The sequence below is a fragment of the Passer montanus genome, unplaced genomic scaffold, assembly GCF_014805655.1.
Source record: "Passer montanus isolate IOZ18808 unplaced genomic scaffold, ASM1480565v1 scaffold4, whole genome shotgun sequence".
Classification (NCBI taxonomy): domain Eukaryota; kingdom Metazoa; phylum Chordata; class Aves; order Passeriformes; family Passeridae; genus Passer; species Passer montanus.
This window is the reverse complement of record NW_024368818.1, coordinates 15936385-15958723: the sequence shown is the minus strand read 5'-3', so window position 1 is coordinate 15958723 and position 22339 is coordinate 15936385. Positions and strand designations below refer to the sequence as shown.

At 38.0% G+C, this 22339-nt stretch overlaps 1 protein-coding gene across 15 annotated transcripts in view; it reads left to right on the top strand.

Annotated features, from left to right (window-relative positions):
- The window catches only part of DLG2 (discs large MAGUK scaffold protein 2), a 982417-nt gene that overhangs the window by 240303 nt on the left and 719775 nt on the right, over window positions 1–22339 (top strand). For 3 of the 15 annotated variants that reach the window (XM_039718596.1, XM_039718583.1, XM_039718582.1), the window contains exon 1: window positions 18790–19478. The exons of 5 other annotated variants lie outside the window; for them this stretch is intronic. In XM_039718596.1, coding sequence (XP_039574530.1) covers window positions 19359–19478 — 120 coding nt within the window. In that variant the 5' untranslated portion in view covers window positions 18790–19358. Of the gene's footprint in view, window positions 1–18787; window positions 19479–22339 lie in introns of those variants that run through there. 7 more of the 15 variants (XM_039718601.1, XM_039718598.1, XM_039718587.1 and 4 more) reach the window with 4 other exon arrangements.

Sequence of the window (22339 nt, the reverse complement as noted above, 5' to 3'; positions counted from 1 at the left end):
ATTAGATGATCTTTAAGGTCCCCTCCAACCCAAACCATTCTGTGATTATGTAATTGTATGGCATGCAGTAGCTGAGAGAGCCTTGCTGCAGCCTGGGATACAAGGGAGCATGGATTTTAACATTCCATCAACCACTGAGACATCACTGTTTGATGTCCCAAGTGATAGTCATGAGGGACATGATCAAAGATGTCTTCTATTCTCTACTGGAGGACTCTGGACTCTTTTCTTGTTTTTAAAAGTTGTTGGGTTTTTTCCCTAATATATATACATGACACTCAAATGTCAAAGGATCTGATTTTTCTCCTATGTGTATTAGTAGAGATTAAATTATTAATATTTTAGGTTGGAGAATTGTGTTCCCACCCATGGGTATGTGCTTATGTTTAGGACATCTTAGTGATGTATTTTCAGGATAAAGATTTTAGTTTTGCTATGTGAGGTTTGGTTTTGTTCTTGCTGCTCTTTTTTTCCAGAAACTGGAACAAAAACTGGAACTTGTATTCAATTTTTAAAAACAAATTATGCTGTATTACAAATATTGTAGCTGAAAATGAGAGTAATTTATAGAATGGTGAACATCAGGACAGCAGGGCAAAAGGAGGCTCCCTTGAACTCAGGATGAGAGCCAGAGGCGCTACTGCCATTCCCACCCTCCTGTTCTGCTTCTTATGCAGACTCAATAGATGTAGTTCCTTACCACAGGTAGTTTAATCCACATTTATTTGCTTTATTCATCTGTAATTGCTTCCTGTCCCATCTTCTCTGCTCCTGTTCTCATTTGGTATTTTTCTTCTTCTTTACAGACTTACTCCTACCTTCTCTCCTGTGCTGTCTCACCCACCTGTCTTAAGAGATAAAAGGTTTTTTGAATTAATATAGTTTAACAGGCAGGAAAAGAATTTCAAATGTGTAGATTATAATGACACATTTTTATTCAGTGTTTTATTGTATATTCCTAAGTGCTAAAGTATTGTGGAAGGTTTGCATTGCATATGAATATTCAGTGGGCAAATAACCCCATGGATTCTGCCTATTTGCTTTTCACTTTCATGTTTGTTTTCCAGTTATTATAGCAAACATATTTGCTAGCAGGAATCCCTAAGAAATCCAGCAGGTTTTTGAAGGTTGTTAGGTTCCTCATTAGGGAGCTGCTCCTAGGAGTTAGGCCTACTCTGCCTATAAACAGAAAGTGATATTGAGTCAGAATTATCCACTGTAGCTGAAAGGTGAAATTGTAAATATTCACAATAAACTACTGCTGACTCTTCACAGGTTAAAGAAATATCAGCAGAAAATAAACATTTTGTGACTGGTGTAGAACAAATAATTTGTAGAAGCATATTAGCAACACTTGCCAAGTTTCAGTAAAAGAGATAATTATTAAAAGAAGTTATTTACTACCAAGTTGCTACCTATGCATGACAGATTTGAATTAACTGATACTCTTTTGCTAAGAAACTCGTGAAGACATGGCACTGCTTGAAAGAGGTTGTGTGTGCAATTGTAAGCCTTGGGAAAGTTTTAGAAGGACTTGAGATTCATCAGACATTCAAATCTAGTGTTCTTATCACTGATCTCTTGTTCCATCTACCATGTCAGACCAAGGAGCTGAGATTAATAATGATGTTACAGTATTTGTCATATGTGACCTATTCTGTGTTTTGCTTCTGTCTCACTGCAAAAGCAACGGGAAAAACCTAGTTGTGACAATAGTATTTTTGTGAGGACTACATGGTGCCTAATCATTTTGCAGGTATATTAGTACTTATGGGATTGTGCACATGTAGCCTATTTAAACACTTGATTACACAGCAGAAACAGTTTGTCCAGTCTAATGCCCTTTGTACTGCATGTTGCCTTGGCTGGTTGGAGACCTCCAGGGAGTATGTCATCCTGGGGAGGAGGAAGCTCAACCAATACTGAATTTACTTATTGCCACTTTCTGCCTCTGGTATGGGACATGTTAGGGCTGAAATGAGCTGCAGAGATCAGAACTATTCCATTTCAGTTTCTGAGAGAATCTTTTCTGACAGTGTGCTGGACAGCAGGGAGGCACAGTTCTGCATGTAGATTGCAGTCAAGGATATGTTTGCTGTAGGCTGATTTATCCTCTTGGGAAGTAAAAAGTTAACCTGTGGGCAATACCATGCTGTTCTAACTAATTCCAGTATCTCAGCTGGCTTATTTAGAGCTGGAACAGATACCAATGCACTACTCTGCAGGCTGCAATATCAATGTATGCTGGAGTGTGAAGTCTGAGGATCATTTTGGCAAAGCATAATTCACTTTCTAATATTTCTGTGAAATTAGGCTGCTTGGTCAGAGCAAATGTGAAGGGATGTGTGAGACTGGATACTTCAAATGAGAAAACAGGGCTGTTGCTTGCTCTGGATCCTGCACAGAACCTGAGTGTAGTGAGGTGGCTGGGAACCTGCTCCCAGACCTGTGAGCCTCTGCCCCATGAAGGAGTGGGAAATCAGGCAGCTGGGTCCTATGGAGCAAAATGGGTGCAGAAGTGCTGCTTTTCTGGGAGCTGACTGCTGATTGTGGGCCACATTTGCTCATCTCCACACTATCAGGTGGTGAAGGGGCTTAGGGTGGAGTGCTGCATGATGGGTGTCTCACTGTGTTCTCTCTGGGCTTGTGAGAAGAGAATGGCAGTCCCATCAAACTGAAGTGCAAGCAAGTGTGTTTCCCTTGCTTCAGGGAATAAATACCTAGCCAAAAGAAGAGAGAAGAATAAATAGAGGAAGGTATGTTAAGGATCAGGGGAAAACCAAACTACTGTGATATTTGTATTTCTGCAATGATTATGACATTGAACCACAGGAAGTGATTTCTTTATTTCTTCACTGTCTGAGGCAAGATTTGCCTTGCAGTTTTACTGTGGATAAATTCACCATGTGGATTACCTTTCCCAGGCAGTTTTAGAACCACAGTAATCTTACAGCAGAATGGTGGATATTGCTTCCAAAAAGTGTATTATACTGGATACCTGGGTCAAACCTGCTCTTTTTATTGCTTATGACCCCAAAACATAATTAGTACATATCTAGCTTAACACTTGAGAGAGGTCAGTTAATTCTGTACACTGATCTGGTATTTAAATCAAAGCTACAATCATTGAAATTATTATCATATTAGCTTTTGAAATTGAAGTTATCACTTTTAATCTCCCTATTGCCATTTGCTGCCTCTTTCTAGCATGATGATTTCCTTTTCATATTTTATTTATTTAGATTTCTTATGCATTCATTAATTTATACAACATTTATTCCAGCTGTACCTGGAGGCTGTTGCTAGGTGTATGGCTTCTGTTTTCTTTGAAAAATTCAGCCTGGCTTCTGGGAACTGTCAGGAGAAAGTTTATAACAAAAGCCATGCAGGATGAAGTTTCTTTTGCAATGCAGGGTGGAGCCATTGTAGCTATGTGTTCCCCTGCCTCACAGAGAGCTGGCAGAGTAGTTACACTGAACAGTACCCCAAGGCTGCTTGACAGAGAAGTTACAGTGCCTGGCATGACACTGTACCCTGACCTTTCTTTTTGAGCCCATCCTTGTAAATCCTAACATATTGAGACCATTGGCTATCTTATCATGGTAGCCAATATGTTCTTGTAATATTCAGGACAATTCTGCCCTGAGGCTTAGATAAATTCAGCAAGTTGCAAAGATGGTGCAAAGGCATTTTTTTCCTTTCTTCCCACATTACACTGGGCAGAATCTCAGAAAAATGGAGGCTTTTCAAGCTGCTTGAAAACAGTGAAGTTCTCTGAGAGGCCTCATTGAAGCCATGATTGCATATAACATGATTACAGATAACGGGAGTTCTTTGCACATGTAATATCACTAGTAACTGGCTCCCAGGCAATCCTATTGAGTACTTTGAGATCAGAATTGATCATTTAAAAGTTCAGGGGTAGGTGTGCAACCCAATAAAATTCTTTTATGCCTTGCATTTATTCAATTTATTCTAATTTATTATTAGATTGCATTAAGCACTCTAAGGTACTCTGGGTGATAATATTTCAAATCTACTGAAGTTTCCAAATGTTTGCCACAAGCAATACAAAGGAGATTGCGTTGCAGAAATCTGGTCTGAAGTCTACTGAAACATATTTAGTTGGCATGAGCCTGAGTAATACTGTTAAATGGCATTGAAAAACTGCTGTGCATACATTAATTCCAGACAATGTGCACATTATCTTAAAAAAACTCCTAGTTCCAGAAAAGAAGATTACATGAGAGGTTATTCAGCACCAAGATGAACAATTATGCTTTTCCTGCTTTTGCCATGCAATAAAAAGATGGACAAAGTCAACTGATTTTGGGAATGTATGTATGTGTCCTGAATTAATTAGTATAGGCCCCAGGTGGATGGTAGCATCTACATAATGAACAGTTCTCAGACATTTAGTAGGATGTCTAGGATGTTGTTTTGATTAAGGGATTTGAGCATTTCTGGCTTCCAAAAGGTAAGAGACGCCTACAGTTGTTGGAGAAGACAAGTTTAAATTCTCTTTTTGAAGGTTACTTTTTTCACCAGGCAGTTATTGGGTTCCTGACCTCATGCCATGACTTTTTCAGCCTTTTCTGGTTCATGGAGAATCTTCATTGTTGAGGCTTTTGAAGAGAGAATGGTAGGCTTAAAGTTCTCCCAAATAGCTCTCCTTGTATATGGTTAATTGTTATCATCTCTGGTTAATGCTCTAGGGTTTAATTTAGTGTTTAATATTCTTCTAGTCAAGCCTGGTGCAGGAGTGCCCATGACATTCCTCATGGCTGTCCACTCTTTTGTCAGGCAGCTGCTGAGCTCTGCCCTCTGACAGTTCATCACAGGGTTGGCTATCAGGCTTTCCCACACACAGATTCATTTCTTCTCTGGTCCTTCCACTAGCTTTATCTATAAATTGTGGCTATTTCTTCTCAAGGTTAGGCTACCTTGGGCTCTGGATTGAATATTGAGAGGTGGCTGAGCTCTTGCATTACTGATGGAAAGGAGTTCCTTCATACCTGCATCCATTTTTGCAGCTATCTAGGAGGAAAGCAAGGGGATTGATCACATTTTTAGGGAGTGTGTGTAGAGATGGGACAGTGGGCAGTTTTGATTAACCTTCCCTGCACACATAAAGAGCTTTTTCCTTTCAGATTCATACACCAAACAGATGGTTTGATATGTGAAGTCAATTGGTTTAGTTTTTATAGAAGGGTTTTAATTTACTGAAATTTTGTTTAATTAATGGAAAGCATTTTTTGGATTGCAGTTTTTGGACTTAATAATACAGTTGTGTGTGACTGATATCATACCAGTAAATACTTCCTATCATGTTTCCCTTGGTTGCATTCAACCTTTTCATTCCAGTGCTGAACTTGGGCTTGCTCTTGGTTAAAATTTTGAGATCCACTTGAGAGGGGAGACAATGATAAGTTCTGCCTAACATAACTAAATTTATTTTCCCTTGTGAGTAATGGGGAACCATTATAAAAAGTCTATCCACTCTGCATCATGCCCTTCTCTGAAAATGATGGTGAGTTATCCAAGTGGTCCCAAGTGAATGATCCGAACACAAGGATCTCAGATGAAAAATGGCATCGTTGCTGGTGCTGCACCAGTACTGTGATGGTAACAGTAGTGTTCACTTCATCTAGATTTCATGCTTCTAAGAGGTAATTAGACAGAGGTCAAAGAAGGATTTAGTTAGGGTCTAAGTGGCTGTATCCCTGTAGATGAGCTTCAAGATGATTTTAGGTTGGACATAATTACCAATTTATTAATATACATGCTTTGAGTATGTGTTAAAGATAAAGATACCATCTAGACTAAATTAGAATAAATATTTTAATTTTGACATCCAAAGGCTTTCACACTTCAGGAGAACCTGCAGAACTGTTAGACTGGGTGATTCTGAGGCTTTAGATTGTAGGTGTCAGGTGATATCCCAAATTAGCTGGGATTAAGTAGACTTGATTTAACATTACTTTTATTGTGGTTGTTTTCATAGCATCTGACAATCCTATAGTGTTAAAAAACTAAGTCATGCTCATGAGCTAATCTTCATATTTATGACACTGAGATGTTGTAGGTTAAACATCTTGCTCTTTATCACACTGGTGTGTACCTATGCAAAGCAGGGAGTTTAACCAAGTCTAAAGAGCCAAGAGCTGTTGCCCAAACCACTCACCTTCTGGGCAGTAAGGAACTACTGCTCTACTAAGTTTTTCTGTATGCAGCTCCTCTTCTTAGAATTAAAGTGTATTCCTTTACCAGATTTTTTCTGTGTCCTATTTCTGCAGCTGGACCTTTTTGCATGTTACCTACATATCCCTGAATTATGTACCAGGCATAAAACTGTCAGAGGCTTCTTCAGAAAATTTGGCTGGAGGGCATAAACTCCCTTCCTCTCTCATGCCTTTCACTGGTTTTCTGTGGGGATTGTAGAACAGCTGAAAATAATGTGGTAAAATGCTATATGTAAGATAATATAGTAAAAGAAGAAGTATGGCAGTGAAAGTTTCTTCTTACAGGCGAGTTAAAGACTCTGGAGGCTATTTTGGTGCTGCATAGCTACCTTTAATGACCATGGATCAGTTGAATGTAAAACCACATACCAGGAAAACATCAGTGCAATAATTTGCAGGTTATTTGGACAGAGACATCAGTATGTTGATGATGTAATCTAGTGGGAAGTCCAAAAAAGTATTCATAAGTGGCATCTCATTGAATTTGGTATTTTACTAAGAATATAGCAGTGCTGGAAGCTTGATTTTTTTCCCCCTAGAAATATGGAGACAAATATGTTCTGAAAGGGTTGTGAAAAATATCAAGTTCTCTTCTTAAAATCAAGTATGCTGCTTGTGATAGAGGAAGGTACAAATATATGCACTCACATAGGGCAGAATACTTTGGGAAAATGCTCTGGGTGCTAGAGCACAAAGCTGCACACTGTGGGTGGTAGAGCTCAAAGATTCAGTGAGAATGGAGGTTTGTTTGCTCAGATTCAGGAAATCAAATATTACAAATCAATCTCTAGAAATTACTTGAAAATATTAACCTCTCTTACTTTTATTTGTCATTCAAAGTTTTACAGACCAAAGTGTGTCCTTACTGAAAGGTAAAATGCAGTTGCAGAGCAGCAAAGACTGGGAGTTGTAATAAAAACATTGACATTTTGGGAGTTATTACTGGGAATGATACTATAAATACAAATTTGCAGATGAAAGTTGAGGGGCAGGCCTATTTACCACACCTGGTAAACTGAAAGAGAGATCCTGAGAGTGCTGGCTTTCTATCTGGGCTCTGACTGCTACCACTTTGCCTTCTACTGTAGAAGAATAACATTGTAATTTACACTATTTGCTGTGCAATAATGTAATAGTCAATAAACAGATCTTTCTTGTAGAAGCAGAAGCCAGGAAATGGAAAGGAAATGATGATCTCTTTTGGTCTGCAATGTTTCCCAGTTCTATTTAAGCAAAAAAGGTTTTATCTGTTCAAGATGTGTAGAGCAATATGTAGGCAGAAGCTGCTTTATGCATGAAATTCTATTTTCATTCTTATGTTACCAATTAGCATTGAGTTCTGTGTTAATTACCTAAAAAAATTTCAGAGATTGTGGCAGATATAGGAGATCTATGATAATAGGAACATGTTGCCATAGACACAACTGTTCAATATGACACTGGGACGCTGCTGCGTGAAGAAACCCACTGAAGCTGTATTTCACAATGCACTGAAATTATGCAGTTGTGAAAAAATAATTATAATCCTTTCACTGAAATACCATGATGTTGATTCTAAAATATTCAACAAGCTATTTCAGTGCAGAGGGCTGTCAAATGCCAATGAAAGCCAATGCATCAGAAGTACTGAGATATGTTTAGAAGTTTTTATTCTTTCAGGTGGCCAACATTTTGAGCATTGCACAGCTTCATTGTGGGTTTTCACAGCTCCACTTGTAGCTTGAGAATTTCTACATCTCTCAAAACCCCATCTCATTAATTGGCATGAAATGCCACTATTTATAGAAAACATGGAGGAAGAAGCAGAGAACAATGTAAAGCAGAAGCATAAAATGACAGTTTTCTGTTACAGGCAGTAACAACTGTGTAGTTGAGAGTGTTCCCAGATTGTTCCAGTCTTGTGCTTTTTTTTGTGCTTATGAATTAGAAGATACATCTGCATGTGGTCCAGAAGAACTTGGCTATCATCTAGCCTGACTTCTTGGCCAGGAATTCACTGAAATCAGCAGACAGCAATTGTCTGCCCGTTTAGCGTACTTTATGGTTTTGTTTGTTTTTCCAGAGCATCATATACCACAGCAGCAGCCATTAATTAGCACATTTCTGATAAGTATTTGAAGAGATATATTCTTGTTACAAAGGTAAACTTATGAATGCACAAACACACACTCTATGTCAACCATTATTATACAATTCTCATTACCTTATTGCATCACAGGTTTTGTGAAGGATCAGACATCATCAAAGGTGGGGAGATGAGCTACATTCCTGTGCTGGTTTGGTGGAGGATGGAAAAAAGCCCTTCCTGACTACACTTATTTCTTTCTCTTCAGACTCAGATTTTTGAAAAAACAATAGCTATATTGCATCTCTTCAGCTCACAAAAGGCTAACCCAATTGCATTCTTCTGTTTTGTAGACATGAGTCACCTCCCACAAGAGATTCTCCTATCCTCCTTTCTTGGGAATATCTTCTTAAAGTCCAGTTTGACTCGTCTTACTGAGTCAGTAACAACACTCAGTAGCCTTGCTTTGGTTCTGATTGACAAGCACAAGCTGAAAGGTCTCTTGCCCACCTGCCCTTCCACTGAAGACCCACAGAATACTTCTATCATTTGTATCAGGACTCCTTTACATTCTCAGCAATCCCTCACTCTTTATATACTTTCCATAATTTTTTCAGTGTTTATAGGGGTAAACTTCATATAGTAGTTTCCCAAATCAGGACACTAGGATTAAAGTTATCCCAAAACTGCAAATGTATATGAAGTTGTTCAGATGACAATATTCTTGTGTTCAGAATGCTCTTTGGTAATTGCATGATGCTGTTACACTGTGTTCAATGTTCCAGTCATTGTGACTGAACAAATATTCACAAACACTTCCTAAAGCATATTTCTATGTGTGAACTCCAATTTGAGTGTGGTGATGAAAAGGGGACAGGAAAAGATACTTTCAGACTTTATTACTGTGCTTTTGTAGAACAGCTATAGTAGAACTGATAACCTACCAAAAGAACAGGGAGCATCAACTCTTTATAACTGAGGTTTATATACAAGCTCAGTGTTGTGGTAAGTGCATTAAATGTATTTTGTATTTTAAAGAACATCAGTGAAATTCCTTGAAGTTAATAAGAAGGTTGGTTTTAGTGTTGGCTTTAGTAGACGCAGATTTTCATTCAGCACGTATCATACTTTAGTCTGATTTTATTTATTCTTTGGGCCAGATTCTCATATTTTAGAGGACGGTAGATATTTATGACCCTGTTAAAATGAAAAAGCTTACTTGTATTATAATTGACAGGAGACTCTGGCTTTGTTTTCCTAAGAGATTTGATGATATTTTTAGTTAATGTGTGAAATGGGACATGCTTGTTTGGGTCAAGACGGCTGCAATTTATAAAACCATTTAAACAAAGTATTAAGAGAACAGAAAATGTTCCTTTTGGATAAATATGACTCTAGTCAATTGGAATATGCTGTCAGCATGCATGTCTCATTCAGTCTTGTCCTCCATGCAAAAGAGATACTGACCCTGTGTACTACACTGAGACTAATTTTGCATATAGAAGTATTTACAAAATGTTTCTAGACAGCCCCATAGCCAGAAAGATTGGAAGAGATTTTTAGCTTTTATAAATAGTTACAGAGGAAGCAGTGCTAAAGTCTGGTTCCTTGTGAAATATCATCAGATTATAGCAGTAATTTACATTTTACAAGATATTTCACTGAAGACATTCTATGAGTTTATCTGATCTCCGCTGCATGTGACTCAAGGGAGTACTGAAGTGAGAAGAGGACATGCTTGGAAGAAATGTGCAAAGCATGGTATTTTAAAGGGACACTTCTAACTACTTGGAAATAATAGAACTCCTTAAATTACATTGGCAAAAAAAGAGTTATTTAGCTGCTGTGAAATAATAAAAGTACTTAGATACTAGCAGTGTAAAAAGTTTCTATTCAGATGTAAATTTGTTGAAAATATTTTGTGTCTCTTAGGGACAGTTAAAAATTTTGAATTTGTGTGCCAAATTCTCCACAGCTGTAGTAACTAAAAAGAATCATCTCCAGAAAGAAATAACCATGCTTTGACCACAACATTTGAGGGATTCCCTTGGACCTAGAACCGCAAAACATGACAATAATAATTCAGTCTGTACATGTGGAGCATCCCTACACAACCAAAAATTTAAAAAAACCCACAAATCTTCTTTATCATTATGCCATTAATTACAGCCCAAAAAGAAATGGGATCTAATTCCTGAGATTTGTCTTCTCAAGAGCAGTTTTCAGGAGCACCATGTGAAATTCTCAATTCCCTCTGCAGCTTTCTTTTAGGCCCCATTTATGTACTGAAAAGGTTCTGTAAGGTCTTCCTAGAACTTTTTATTCTTCCTGCTGAACAACCACAACTCTCTCAGCTGTTTTTCATAGGAGAGGTGCTCCAGCCCTCCAAATATCTTCATGGCTTCTTCTGGACCTTCTTCATCAGGTCCTCATCCTTCTAATGTTGGGCCCAGAGCTGGATGCAGCAGTCTGGGTGGGGTCTCAGGAGAGCAGTGTAGTGGGGACAAAATCACATCCCTGAATCTGCTTGCTGATGCTTTCATGCTTCTTCTGATGCAGCCCAGGATAGGGCTGGCTTTCTGGGCTGTAAGTGCACATTGTGGCTTATGTTAATTTATTTATTTATCCACCAGTGTTCCCAAGTCCTCCTCTGCAGGGCTTCTCTCAACCTATTCATCCCTAATAATGGTGATTGCCTTGATCTAGGTGTAACATCTTGAACTTGGCCTTGTTGAGCTTCATGAGATTTCCATTGGACAATTCCTCAAGCCTGTCAATGTCCCATTTTATGGCATCCTTTCCCTCTAGCATATCCATTGTACTACTCAGGTTGGTGTCATATGCAGATTTTCATTGTCACACTGGTTAGGTTATTAATAAAGATACTGACCTGTGCTGGTCCCAATATGGGCTCCTGCAGAATACCACTTGGTAATGATCTTGATTTGGACATTGAGCCATTGACTGCAACTGGACATCCAGTGGATTCCTTATCCATCAAATAGCCCATCCATCAAATCATATATCTCTAATTTAGATACAAAGATGTGTGTGGGACCCTGTCAGAGACCTTGTTGAAGTCAAGATAAATTATATCAGTTTCTCTTCTGTTATACAGCAGCACAGTCACTCCATCACTTCACTGTAGAAGGCCACCAGATAATTTAGGGGTGATTTATGCATTCTGAAGCAGTGTTGGCTGTCTGGAATCACCTTCCTGCCATTCATATGCCTTGACATAACTCCCAAGAGGATCTCTTCCATTATCTTACCAAACACAGAGGTGAGGCTGCCTGGTAGTTCCTATGGTCCTCCTTTTTATTAATTTTGAAAATTGGATGATATTTCCCTTTTTCCAGTCACTGTGTACGTTCACTGCTGTGACTTTTCAATTATGATGCAGTGTGGCCTATCAACTACGCCTGCCAGTTTTCTCAGGACTGTGGGATTCATCTCCCATGAATGTCTGTAGGTACAGCTGAAAATAATACAGCTGAAAATATTTTGACTTGATGGGTAAAAGAGGAGCTGAAAGAAGGAATTAAATAATTGGTAAAACTCTACAGGAAAAGTCCCAATCAGTCATGGGAAGGGTTTTTGCTGAGTTTATTTTTTATGCTAGTATGTTTTTAATGTATTTACAGTTTGGATAGTACCAGAAGAAAAAGTATCTAAGTTGGCCAGGTGTCTTTATATGTTGGGAGCCACAGGTTCCAGAGGACATACAGATGTAACATTCATCACCAGTTTACTGGTCTTCACAGAGATAGGTTGCTCAAAAAGATTTTTGCTCCTTCATGTTTATAATATACTTATTTTGAATATTATTTTCTTTTTCTTTAAAAAGAAAAAGTAGATTGCTAGATTTAGCACATTATTAGGGTAATTAGACCTGTTCTAACCTGTCTATTCTTTACTGAGCCTAATAGTTTGATTTTAACTGATAAGGCTTCTAGAAACATCTTGATTCATCACTTGAAATCAGTAAAAAGTAGAAAATTACACTAATTGCCTTGTAAATAGTTTTTCTTATTAATTATCCTTTGCTTTCAAATGCTATGTAGGCTTGAAATTACTTTTCAAGAACCAGCTAAACTGAAATATATTTTTAAAACAAGGTGTTTATCTCACTGATAGGATTTCTAGTTGAAGTTTGTTAATATATTAAGTTAATAACTGTTATCAATGGAATGAAGAGGAATAGTTAGATCATGGCCAATGAATAATCCATCCATGTACTCTGTATTGTAAATTCAAACACTTCATTTGTTTAATAAAAATACTGTCTACATTAAAAAAACACTAAAAAAAAACCCAAGAAAAAACCCTTACACATGTATTTTCATGAAAACTTGGCTTGTTTCCAGTGCTACAAAATTTTTAGTCATATTTCTTAAAGTAACAATAGGTTTCCATTAAATAGTTTCCTCAACTAAAATCACAGTACAAAAATAAAATACTAAGTGCTTTGACACACATAAGTCTTTATCAAGTACAATTCAAAATCAAGTTGTTGTTATACAAGTTTACAATGAGAGATTTAATTTTAATTATTTTTTTCTTACCAAAAAATACACAGCAATTTCCTCTGTGAAATTGCTGGAGGTTTATTTTTAAGTACTGTAATAAATGCAGTTGAACTTTGGAAGTTCATTCCTTCTTCATTCATGCTGTTACCATGGAAATGTGGATTTTATGCTTAAATGAATAAGCTTGGTTCATAAATTATAGTTCAAAAATTATAAAAGTAAAATGTTAATTCATAATTAGGGAGTGATGGAAACCATGACAAGATAGGTACCATTTTCACCAAGTTTCATTTTTCAAAAAATGTTTTTTAAAAAATTGTGGTAATTTTTTTTTTTTTTTTGTGCATAAAACAAGCATAGGCTTCTAATCATTTAAAGGCTTCTAATATTTTAAGTTTTTTGTCTTTTGTTGAGTTGCTGGTGTTTAGTCTGGAGAAAAGGAGGCTGAGAAGGGACCTTATCTCTCTCTCCAACTAGCTGAATGGTGGTTGTATTCTGGTGGGGTCTGTCTCTTCTTCCTGGTAACAAGTGACAGGACCAAAGGAAAAGGCCTCAAGTGGTACCATGTGAAGTTTAGCTTGGATAATAGGGAGAATTTCTTCACTGAAAGGGTTTTCAAGCATTGGAACAGGCTGCCCAGGAAAGTGGTGGAATCACTATCCCTCAAAGTGTTCAAAATATGGTGGATGTGGCACTCTTAGAACATGGTTTGGTGGTGGGCATGGTGGTGGTGCTATGTTGATGGTTGGACTTGATTATTTTAGAGGTCTTTTCCAGCCTTAGCAATTCCTTGACTCTGTGGTTTCCAAATTAAGAATAAAGGACCAACTGAAGCAAAGGTTGCATTCTGTTCATGAGAGATTTTGTGCTGGACAACCATTTGCCAAGAACACTATGTGTGGTTAATCTTCCTGCAGCAAGAAAAACAGCCTAGATAATCTCCTAAGGTTCCAGATTGCCATGGCCTTTCCTTTCCATGACTGTGAATGGAAATGACTTTTTGGAGGAGTTATCGTGGGAATTCAGGTCAAGGAGAAAGGCAGGTTTTCTCTCACAGTCACAAAATGAAACACATATTATGGAGACATGTTAGTAATCAATTTGAGTGAAATCCAGGAAACTCAGCTGGGGATCTTCAGAGTAGAAAAAGTCTTTGCAGCCTGGATGTCTCAATTGAGGTATTGAAGGGGTTATGTCATCTCAGTCAGATGTATAGGATGAGGTGTAAAATAAACTTGATTACAGGTACAGGATTGGAAAAATGAGGCTTTGAGTAACTCAAGATGAAGCTTAATCCAATTCTTTCTTTCTGAACCTCTGTTCCTTGTTTCTCATTATTTTCTTTTAGGGTCATCAGGAACAACGAGGAAACCTGTCCTGAAAAATTTACAGTCATAGAAAAGACTAACAGGATGAGGCCATTGTTCACTAATTTTTTATTTATCATTTGTGCTTTGTTTATTTATTTTTTAAAATTGCTTATTATAAATGGCTTTATGACTGAAATTACAAAATACTAACTACAAAGCCTGGCTTATGAAATATGTATAAATTTTAATATTGAGAAGGAATTATTTTATAAGTAAATTATATGTTTTTGTTATATATCTGATCAAAACCTTCCTCAATGCAACCACATAAGACAGAAAGAAATGAGCTGGGACTTCTGGAGGAAAATTATTAAATGCTCAAAAATCAGGCAAATGTGTTAAGAAGATTGTGCAGGAAAAAGGGAACATAAAGTTTTCAGGGAAAACTGTGGCTTAAGTTAAATCAGCCCTGGGCAAGGTCTTTGGTGTTTACTGGTCTGGAAGTGAAGGAGAATTTTTGACACAGCAACTTACGCATCAGAATGCCAGGATATCAGAGAGCTCTTTACAGTACTGGATATGAGAGTTTGTAAATAATCTGTGCAGCCTTTTTCTTTCTCTTTGTGAAAACTTTTAAGATATTCTGAGTTCAAGCTGCTGACGTAGTTCCTCTGTCTGTTATGTTTTACTAGGCTTTGCTGCAGTGGACAGCCTAAGAAAGACTTCTTTCCAACTGGGATTTTGTTCCACATTCTTCTTTCTGCAGTTGTTTCTAGATTGCCCCACAGATTCAATTCACTGTTTCTAGTCAATAATTTCCATCTGGAAACTGTAGGCCCTATGGCACCCATGACCTGCAGTCCATATCAACAATTCCTTCAATATCCCACCCCTCAATGTGGATATCAGTGTAAGGAACTTCTTGCAGATGTGGAAAATAACATTTTTATGTGACAGTTTAAAGTCTTAGAAATGGGGGAAAGAGTAAAATAATTTCAATTTAGAGCTCATTAGGTAATGCAGGAGTGGGGTGCTATATAGATTGTATCACTAGTGTGCAAGGACAGGAAGTGATGGAGCATGACTGTAGCCAGAGTGCCACGATTGCACAAGCCAGTACCTCCTGCGAAAAGAGGGAGAATTACACCCCTGGCTACTCAAAGTCTGTGACGCAGATTGTCAGTGTTGATACTAATAAGCATTGCATGGCCAACAAATAGCCTTGCAAACCTCCACCATTATGCCCAGTTTCCTGCAGACATCCACTCTTCCATCTTTTGGAGGACAGGAGTATCATTTTTCCCTCTGCCCGTTCAGAAAACAGTGCACCCTCTTCTTTAGACCTTTCTCCCTCTAATTTTCTCTTAGCTATTTCATAGCTAATCTTTTCTTTCTTTGTAGTCATCACAGGATGATCACAAAATCTGTCTCATTGCATTTTTTAAGACCTTACTTATAATATTTACCCACAAATGTGCTGCTTAAGTGAATTGAGGCACACTTAAGTGACATTGCACTGTCATAAAGCAAATCCTGGAGAGTGTTGGTTTCTGTACTGCATTTTTAGTCTATTTTTTTGTTGGTACTCTGTTTTAAAATACCACCCTTTCCATCATGCCTGGAAAAAAACAAACATTCCAAACTTGAAAATGCTTAGGTGTCTGAGGATGAAAAATGTTATTCCACAGTGTAGTTCCAGTGTTACCCCAGAGGAGTGGTGGATGCTCCATCCCTGGCACAGTTCATGGCTTGCTGAGATGGGGTTCTGGACATCCTGGTCTAGTGGGTGGCAACCCTGCCCTGGCAGGGGGTTGGATCTAGATGTCCTTTAAGATCCCTTCCAACTCAAGCCATTCAGTGATTCTGTGGTTCTCTCAGCTCTGTGCTAGTATAGTGCCATGGCACTGTGGTGGTCCTTGAGCACAACTTCAGGACACAATAGCCACAGGGCATTCCCAGTACTGGTACTGCTGCTATTACTGCTACTAGCTCCTGAGCTCTTCTTCTGGGCAGTGATGGATGCTGCAAAGGGCTGTGCCCTCCTTACTGCTCTGAAGCAGATTGGCCTCAGGCCCTCCTGAGATCAAAGTCTTCCAAGGCAGCATGTTCCTTCTGCTGTCTTTGAACCTCTGCAGACAACCAGGGTTTCCTTCCAAGTACTCCCTTCTGCCCTTCTGAAGGCACATGAGCAAAGGGTAACAATGGAATTTCACGGCTCAAGATAGTGGCTCCAGTTTCTGTTATCTAAGAATATTCAGGTCACCAGATGTGTCTCTTTTTAAAGAGGAGCTGTGGTATGCCTACTTTGGACTGCTGTCTCTCTACTGGTTTTATTTTATACCTTCTTTCTTTTTCTTTTTTTTTTTTTTTAATGGGATGACTTCTTTCATCTCTAGGGTTTTTCTCTATTGTCACCTCTTTAAAGAGGCCCTGAGCACTTCAAATATCCTGGTGTTTTTGGCATGTCTGGATGACTCAGCCAGAGCTTTTTCCCAACTCATTTTAAATGACTCTGTATCTTTAACTGTAAATATCACTGACATGTGATGCTTTTGAGTAGCTGTTAAGTCATCATAAAATACTGTATGTCCTTGATGACAGTGTTTTCTTTAACAATTAGGCTGCTGTGATAAGAAATGTCTTGGCAGAGGTGAAAAAGCCCTGTAGGGATCTGCTTGTGTAGATCACCTGAAGTAGCCCCTGATAAATGCTTTGGGTTGGTCTGCTAGCAAAATAGAACTTTGTTGGCTGCTACAGAGGTCTCCATTGTCTGGCAAATTCTCACATGCCCCACAGTTATTACAGGAGGCAACTACCATATGCATAGGGTCTCTCTTTCCCCTTGCAGTATTATGAGGGTCAGTCTATAATTTTGTAGGTAATTTTTCCTCTTAGATGTTCAGGAGTCATGGGAGTTTTCTCTGAGTGAAGACTTTGCATTACTTCTTGTTTTCTTAAATAAGTCTGAAGTTTTATGTCCAGGTAATCACTCAGAAATTGTGTTATGCAGTCTTGCTTTTTTGTAGTGAAATTTTCCCCACATTGGGTTTGTTTGCCTAAACCCAAAACCATTAACTTTTTTAGGATTGAGAAAAAGAAAGTTGTTTCAAAGACTTTGATGTCTGAAAATTTGTGCAAGTGCTTTGGCAGAAAGAAAGCTTGAATTTGATTTTCATATGCAGCTACATGCTTGCCTGAACCTTGCCTCACTTCTCAGGACCGCATCTTTTCATCTCTGCTTTTTGAATTGCATTTCTCTGTGGATCAGAATTCCCCAAGATCTATGATATTTTTTTTCAATGACTGAGATGATTAATTTTAATTTTTAGTGTACTGTACTGCAAAATATACCATGATTCCTTTAACTTTCTATTCACTTGAAGAATGACAAAAACTGTGTCAATTAATTCTCCCATGCTTTTGCTGAGCACCACATTACTATGTTTTCGCTTATTTGATGGATATTGCTGTAGCCAAAGTCTGAACCACCAAACCACCATAAGTTTAGGATACTCCAGCTTTTTGAACTATGGCATCTAGACCCCAGTTTCATTACTAACAAAAATCTCAGATTTAAAACCAGGTTTCATCTCTTTTGTTGTGGAAGTCATTGTTTGTGCCAAAGAAGGCTGTGATTACTAATTACTTAATTTGTATGACAGATGGAGCTGGGGATCAAATTAAGTAGCTGTCTTGGGCTACGTTACAGAGCAATATCTAGCTTTAAACATGACTGCCTTTTTCGTTCCTAAAAAAAGGCACAAACAATGACAAGCTAAAAATAGCTGTTCTCTTGGAGTTGACGACAGTTTCTGAGAGCTTGTCTTTAGGAAGATGTTGGAAAAAACCTTGCTGTTTTTTCCCCTCCCCCTTATTCTTCTTTAAATGCACACCCATCTGCTTAAGCTTGTTCACCCCATGGCACGCAGAAAGGTACCCACTGATTTGGTTAGGACTTCAGTGTTTCTGAAGATTTCCAAGGGGGTTTACATAAAACATTTAAAGAAATCTAAAAGTCACTGCAGATATTTCAATTAAGTTATGCTTATCCTACGCAAATTGCTCTGTGCTGATAGAGAAGGAGGTAGTAAAGCTTCTTTCACTCTTTGCCTCCCACAGTAACTGCTGCAGTGGGAAAAAAAAAAAAAAGCCTCTTTTCTGGTTTTATTCCCGGAGATTACTTCATAATTCAGTACTGATAGCAGTGGTTTCCGGTGCTGTAAACAGAGTTGAGTCTTTGACTTTGTGTCCCTGCAGCCCAGTAAACAATCAGTTAATTCGCAGCATCCCAGTGGTTGACAGGAGTGAGAGAAGTGGTTTGATTTTATTTTTGTGCTTGTGAATTAAAGCTTTGCCTTCTGGCTAGGTTCTGAGTTCCCTCGTTCTGGAAGACATTGGAGCATTTTGAATTCAGAATATGTAGTTACAAATGTGAGGGCACAGACTTCTTCCAGGATTTTTCTGCTTTCATTTTGATTTTTCTTTGTGTTTCTAATCTGAAACAAGCAAGAGAACAGTTCGAAAGCAATGTCCAGTGCCTGAGCTGGGAGCACAATGCAGTTCAGGATATTTAGAGCTAGTCCGCTGCATTTTTATTAAATGAGAGGGAAGGAGTAGGTGGGACTTTTTATTTAAAAATAGATTAGCACAGGGAACTGAACTTGCATTTGAGGAAACGTTAATAAGCCAGCCAGCCATTGTCCTTAATCAGAGACTGTATTTGTAAGTAGAACATGTTGAATCTGTCATGATTGATGACGTTGTCTTTGTTAAAAGGGATGCTGCATCTTTAATAAGAGCAGACAGAAGCAGTGCAGAATCTACAGTAAATTTGAGACTTGGAAGAGAAACCTTTCTTCATTTTTCTGTGTATAACATTTGTAAGATATTGAATAGGAAAACATCAAAGCCAGGGGGAAATATAAGTAACTCACTGCGTACCTTTTAATTCCTCACCTTTCCCCCCTGGCTGAGTTCCCCCTCCTTTTTCCCCCCTGAATTTAAAATGCTGGAAGGAAAAGCAACTGAGGTCCAAGTTTCAGATGCTGAATTCTCTGCTAATTGAAATTACTGGGCATATTTCTATATATAGTTGCTGAAGAGATATGTAGCTTTCCCTGAGTGCCTTCAAGACATGTCTTTTTGTAGTCAGAAAAACAGAGATCAATGCATTTTCAAACTGACAGAGGGAACGGATGCTCCTTAGTAGCACATGCTCGGGATCGTGTGTGTACCGTTTGTGCAGAGCAGAGACGCTGAATACTGGTCCATATGCTCCTTGTTTACTGCAATGTTTTTTGCATGTTACTGTGCACTCCGGACTAATGTGAAGGTAAGAGGGGACGAGACAACAATTTGGCAGGAATGTACATGTAAAACCAGCTGCAGAAAATGTCTACCTTGTGTTGCTGAGTACTTTGGAATTGCTGGCTGAACAGGCATATTATTACAGGTGGTTGTGGAGGCTTTGTTTTATCGTTGTCTGTGTGGCTAAAGCATAGAAGCATGTTTGAATTTTGCAGTTTAGCGACCTTCAGTTTTTAACTGCTTGCAGTTCAGGTTCTGGGCTTTCATGGTCTGATAAACATGTTTTGCTACTGTCCAGGTAGGCCAGAGACAAGATGCCAAAGGCTGTTTGTGCAAGGCTACATAGCTTTATACAGGATGAGAATTCCTATAGTCGGGTCCCCCATGCATCCTCCCAGGGATGCTGCTTGCATGCTTTCTTGTTGATTACTTGTCTAAAAGCCGGGAGCCTTGCTGCTGCTGTCCGGGTTGGTTTTTGTGCCAATTTGTTTCTAACTTGAACCAAAATGCATAAAAACAAATTATAAGCAATGTGCTAAGAAATAAAGAAAGGATTATTACTGCAAAATGCTACAGGAAAATGCCAGTTGTCTGCACCGGTCTCGCAGTAACTGTTAAGCAGGATTTGTCACTAATGTCAACATTTGCTTGCTCTGTTAATTAGAGTCAGAACTTCAATATAAGTTGCTGGATATATTACCTTCTCTGCAAGTAGGACAATATTAGCAGACAGGTTCACTGGCATTGAATCGAGCTCTCAGTCAAGCTGTGGGCCAGCTGTGGGAATCCAGTTGCATAATTTAAATGAATTACAGTCCTTAGCCAACATATTGGGGAGGCACTTCTGGCATTCTGGCTTTTTCAAGTTCGAATGAGTATATCTGTCTGGGAAGGAGAGCACTGGTAAATGATGGGTAATAATAGTTAGAACAGTTTTACCTGCAGAAGTAATTACAAAGGATTTTTTGCTTTCAAACTGCTTTAAGCATGCCTCTGGATTAAAGTGAGTTTTCTGTATTTGCACTTGGTTTAATAATAATGAACTTCATATTTATTTGTTAGGTCAAAGTATTTGTTGTCATTTGATTAAAAAAGTATTTTGCATTAAAAGTTCACATTCTAAGAGCCTGCTCCTATGTTTTTGCTCAAAGTCTGTACTGTTGTTTGCTGTAATAAATTGCTAAGCTTTCACATTTTATTACTTTCTAATTAACTTTTGCAATTATGATCCACTTATAAGGAGGAATTCTTTAAATCTGCGGATAACAAGCCAAAAAATACAAGTTAAAAACTTTAATGCCATTCTGTCTTCCTAAATACATATATTGTCCTCTCCTTATGCTTTCTTATAATGTTTTTGGCAGGTTAGTAAATTTTATCTGTTTTATATTCCCTGTGATCTGTGTAGTAAATTATCAATATAGAAATGTTCTGAGACCAACCATTCCTTGTTGCTCATTTTGTCCCTCAGCCTGCAGTATTGTACTGAAGATCTTCTGTAAAAGTGGGCTTGTTGTTGAGATATGATTTCTCAGTTTAAATAAGAATAGGTACAGGGGAAATTTCAATGGCAGTTTTTACTGTAATTTCCACGAGATACCGTGTCAATAAGTACCTCAGCAACTGTTAGAAGTCTCGTGGGTTTAACTTTTGAAATATCTTTGTTTCCATTCATAGACAGAAGAAAAAAGTGAGAGGTTTGTACCAGTACAAGTCTGGCAATTGTTTGGACAAGATAATTTTAATTTGTTGGAACTTCTTCAACTGTTGAGTATTTCTGAAACAATTGTTTATTATATAGTATCTGCTTTTTACATTATATTATTCTGAAGATGTTACCTCGAGATGTTTTACTTTCAGTAAACTCATCCACTTTCAATGTATACTTTGATAATCTACTTTCCAAGCTCTACATTAGGCTACAATACTGTAATAAAGCAGCACAAACTTTGCCAATCCCCCCAGGAACTGCTCAAGTACGGCAGCACTACTTGTGCCTTCAGTTATTCCTGTTTTGTTTTTCTGACATTAAAGTTTGCTTAATAAATACTTCATTGAAAGGAGCCTGGTCATTGTACAGTATGTCATATAGTGTTTATGAAGAACTCTGTTGCTTTTAACTTGGTTGGCACTAACATAACCCACAGCTCTGTGGGTGGCCAAAATAAATTAAAAACATTATAAAACATCTGTTTTGTGTTTTGCATTTTCCCCCTTTATGGGTGGAAAAAATCCTAGTGGTGCTCAAATATTTTAGTCTTTAAGTCATAAGATAGAATAAAACTATAAGTACAGGCTGTAACAGGAAATAGATTTTCTTGGCCTGGAAAATGAAAAAGGAAAGCAATTTGGTCTGTTTCTGATGGCAGCTGTACATTATGGCTTTAGAGAAAGCAGATTTTTCAAGTTCAAGGTAGGACTCTCACTTCTTGATTGCCAGTCTGTATGAGACTGCCCATGTGAACTAGGGTTGCATGTGCAGGCCTCTCAAAAGAGAGGTCTACTCCATGCATTCTTAATCAAAGTCTATTTTTACAGCTGACTCAAGAACAGTACTGACTTTGAACATGTACCTGTCTATGTGGATGCTTTTTATTCCTGCCTGAGTCCTGGGTAAAATAGGCAAAAAGATATCTGAGAAGTTATGAGCAAAACATCTTTGTGTATCAGAGTGTCTCTGGACCTTCATTTTGGGTTATTAAAATTAAAAAAAAAAGAAAAAAGGAAAAATAAGTATTGCTTACTATTGTCTGTTTACAACATACAGTGTTATTAGAATTCTACATTTTGGACCAATCTCTTCCTTGCTCTCTCATGAATGCACAGTTTTGTACCTCAGTGGAAGAAACCAAAAATGAGCAGAGGAGTCATGGAATTAAAATTTAA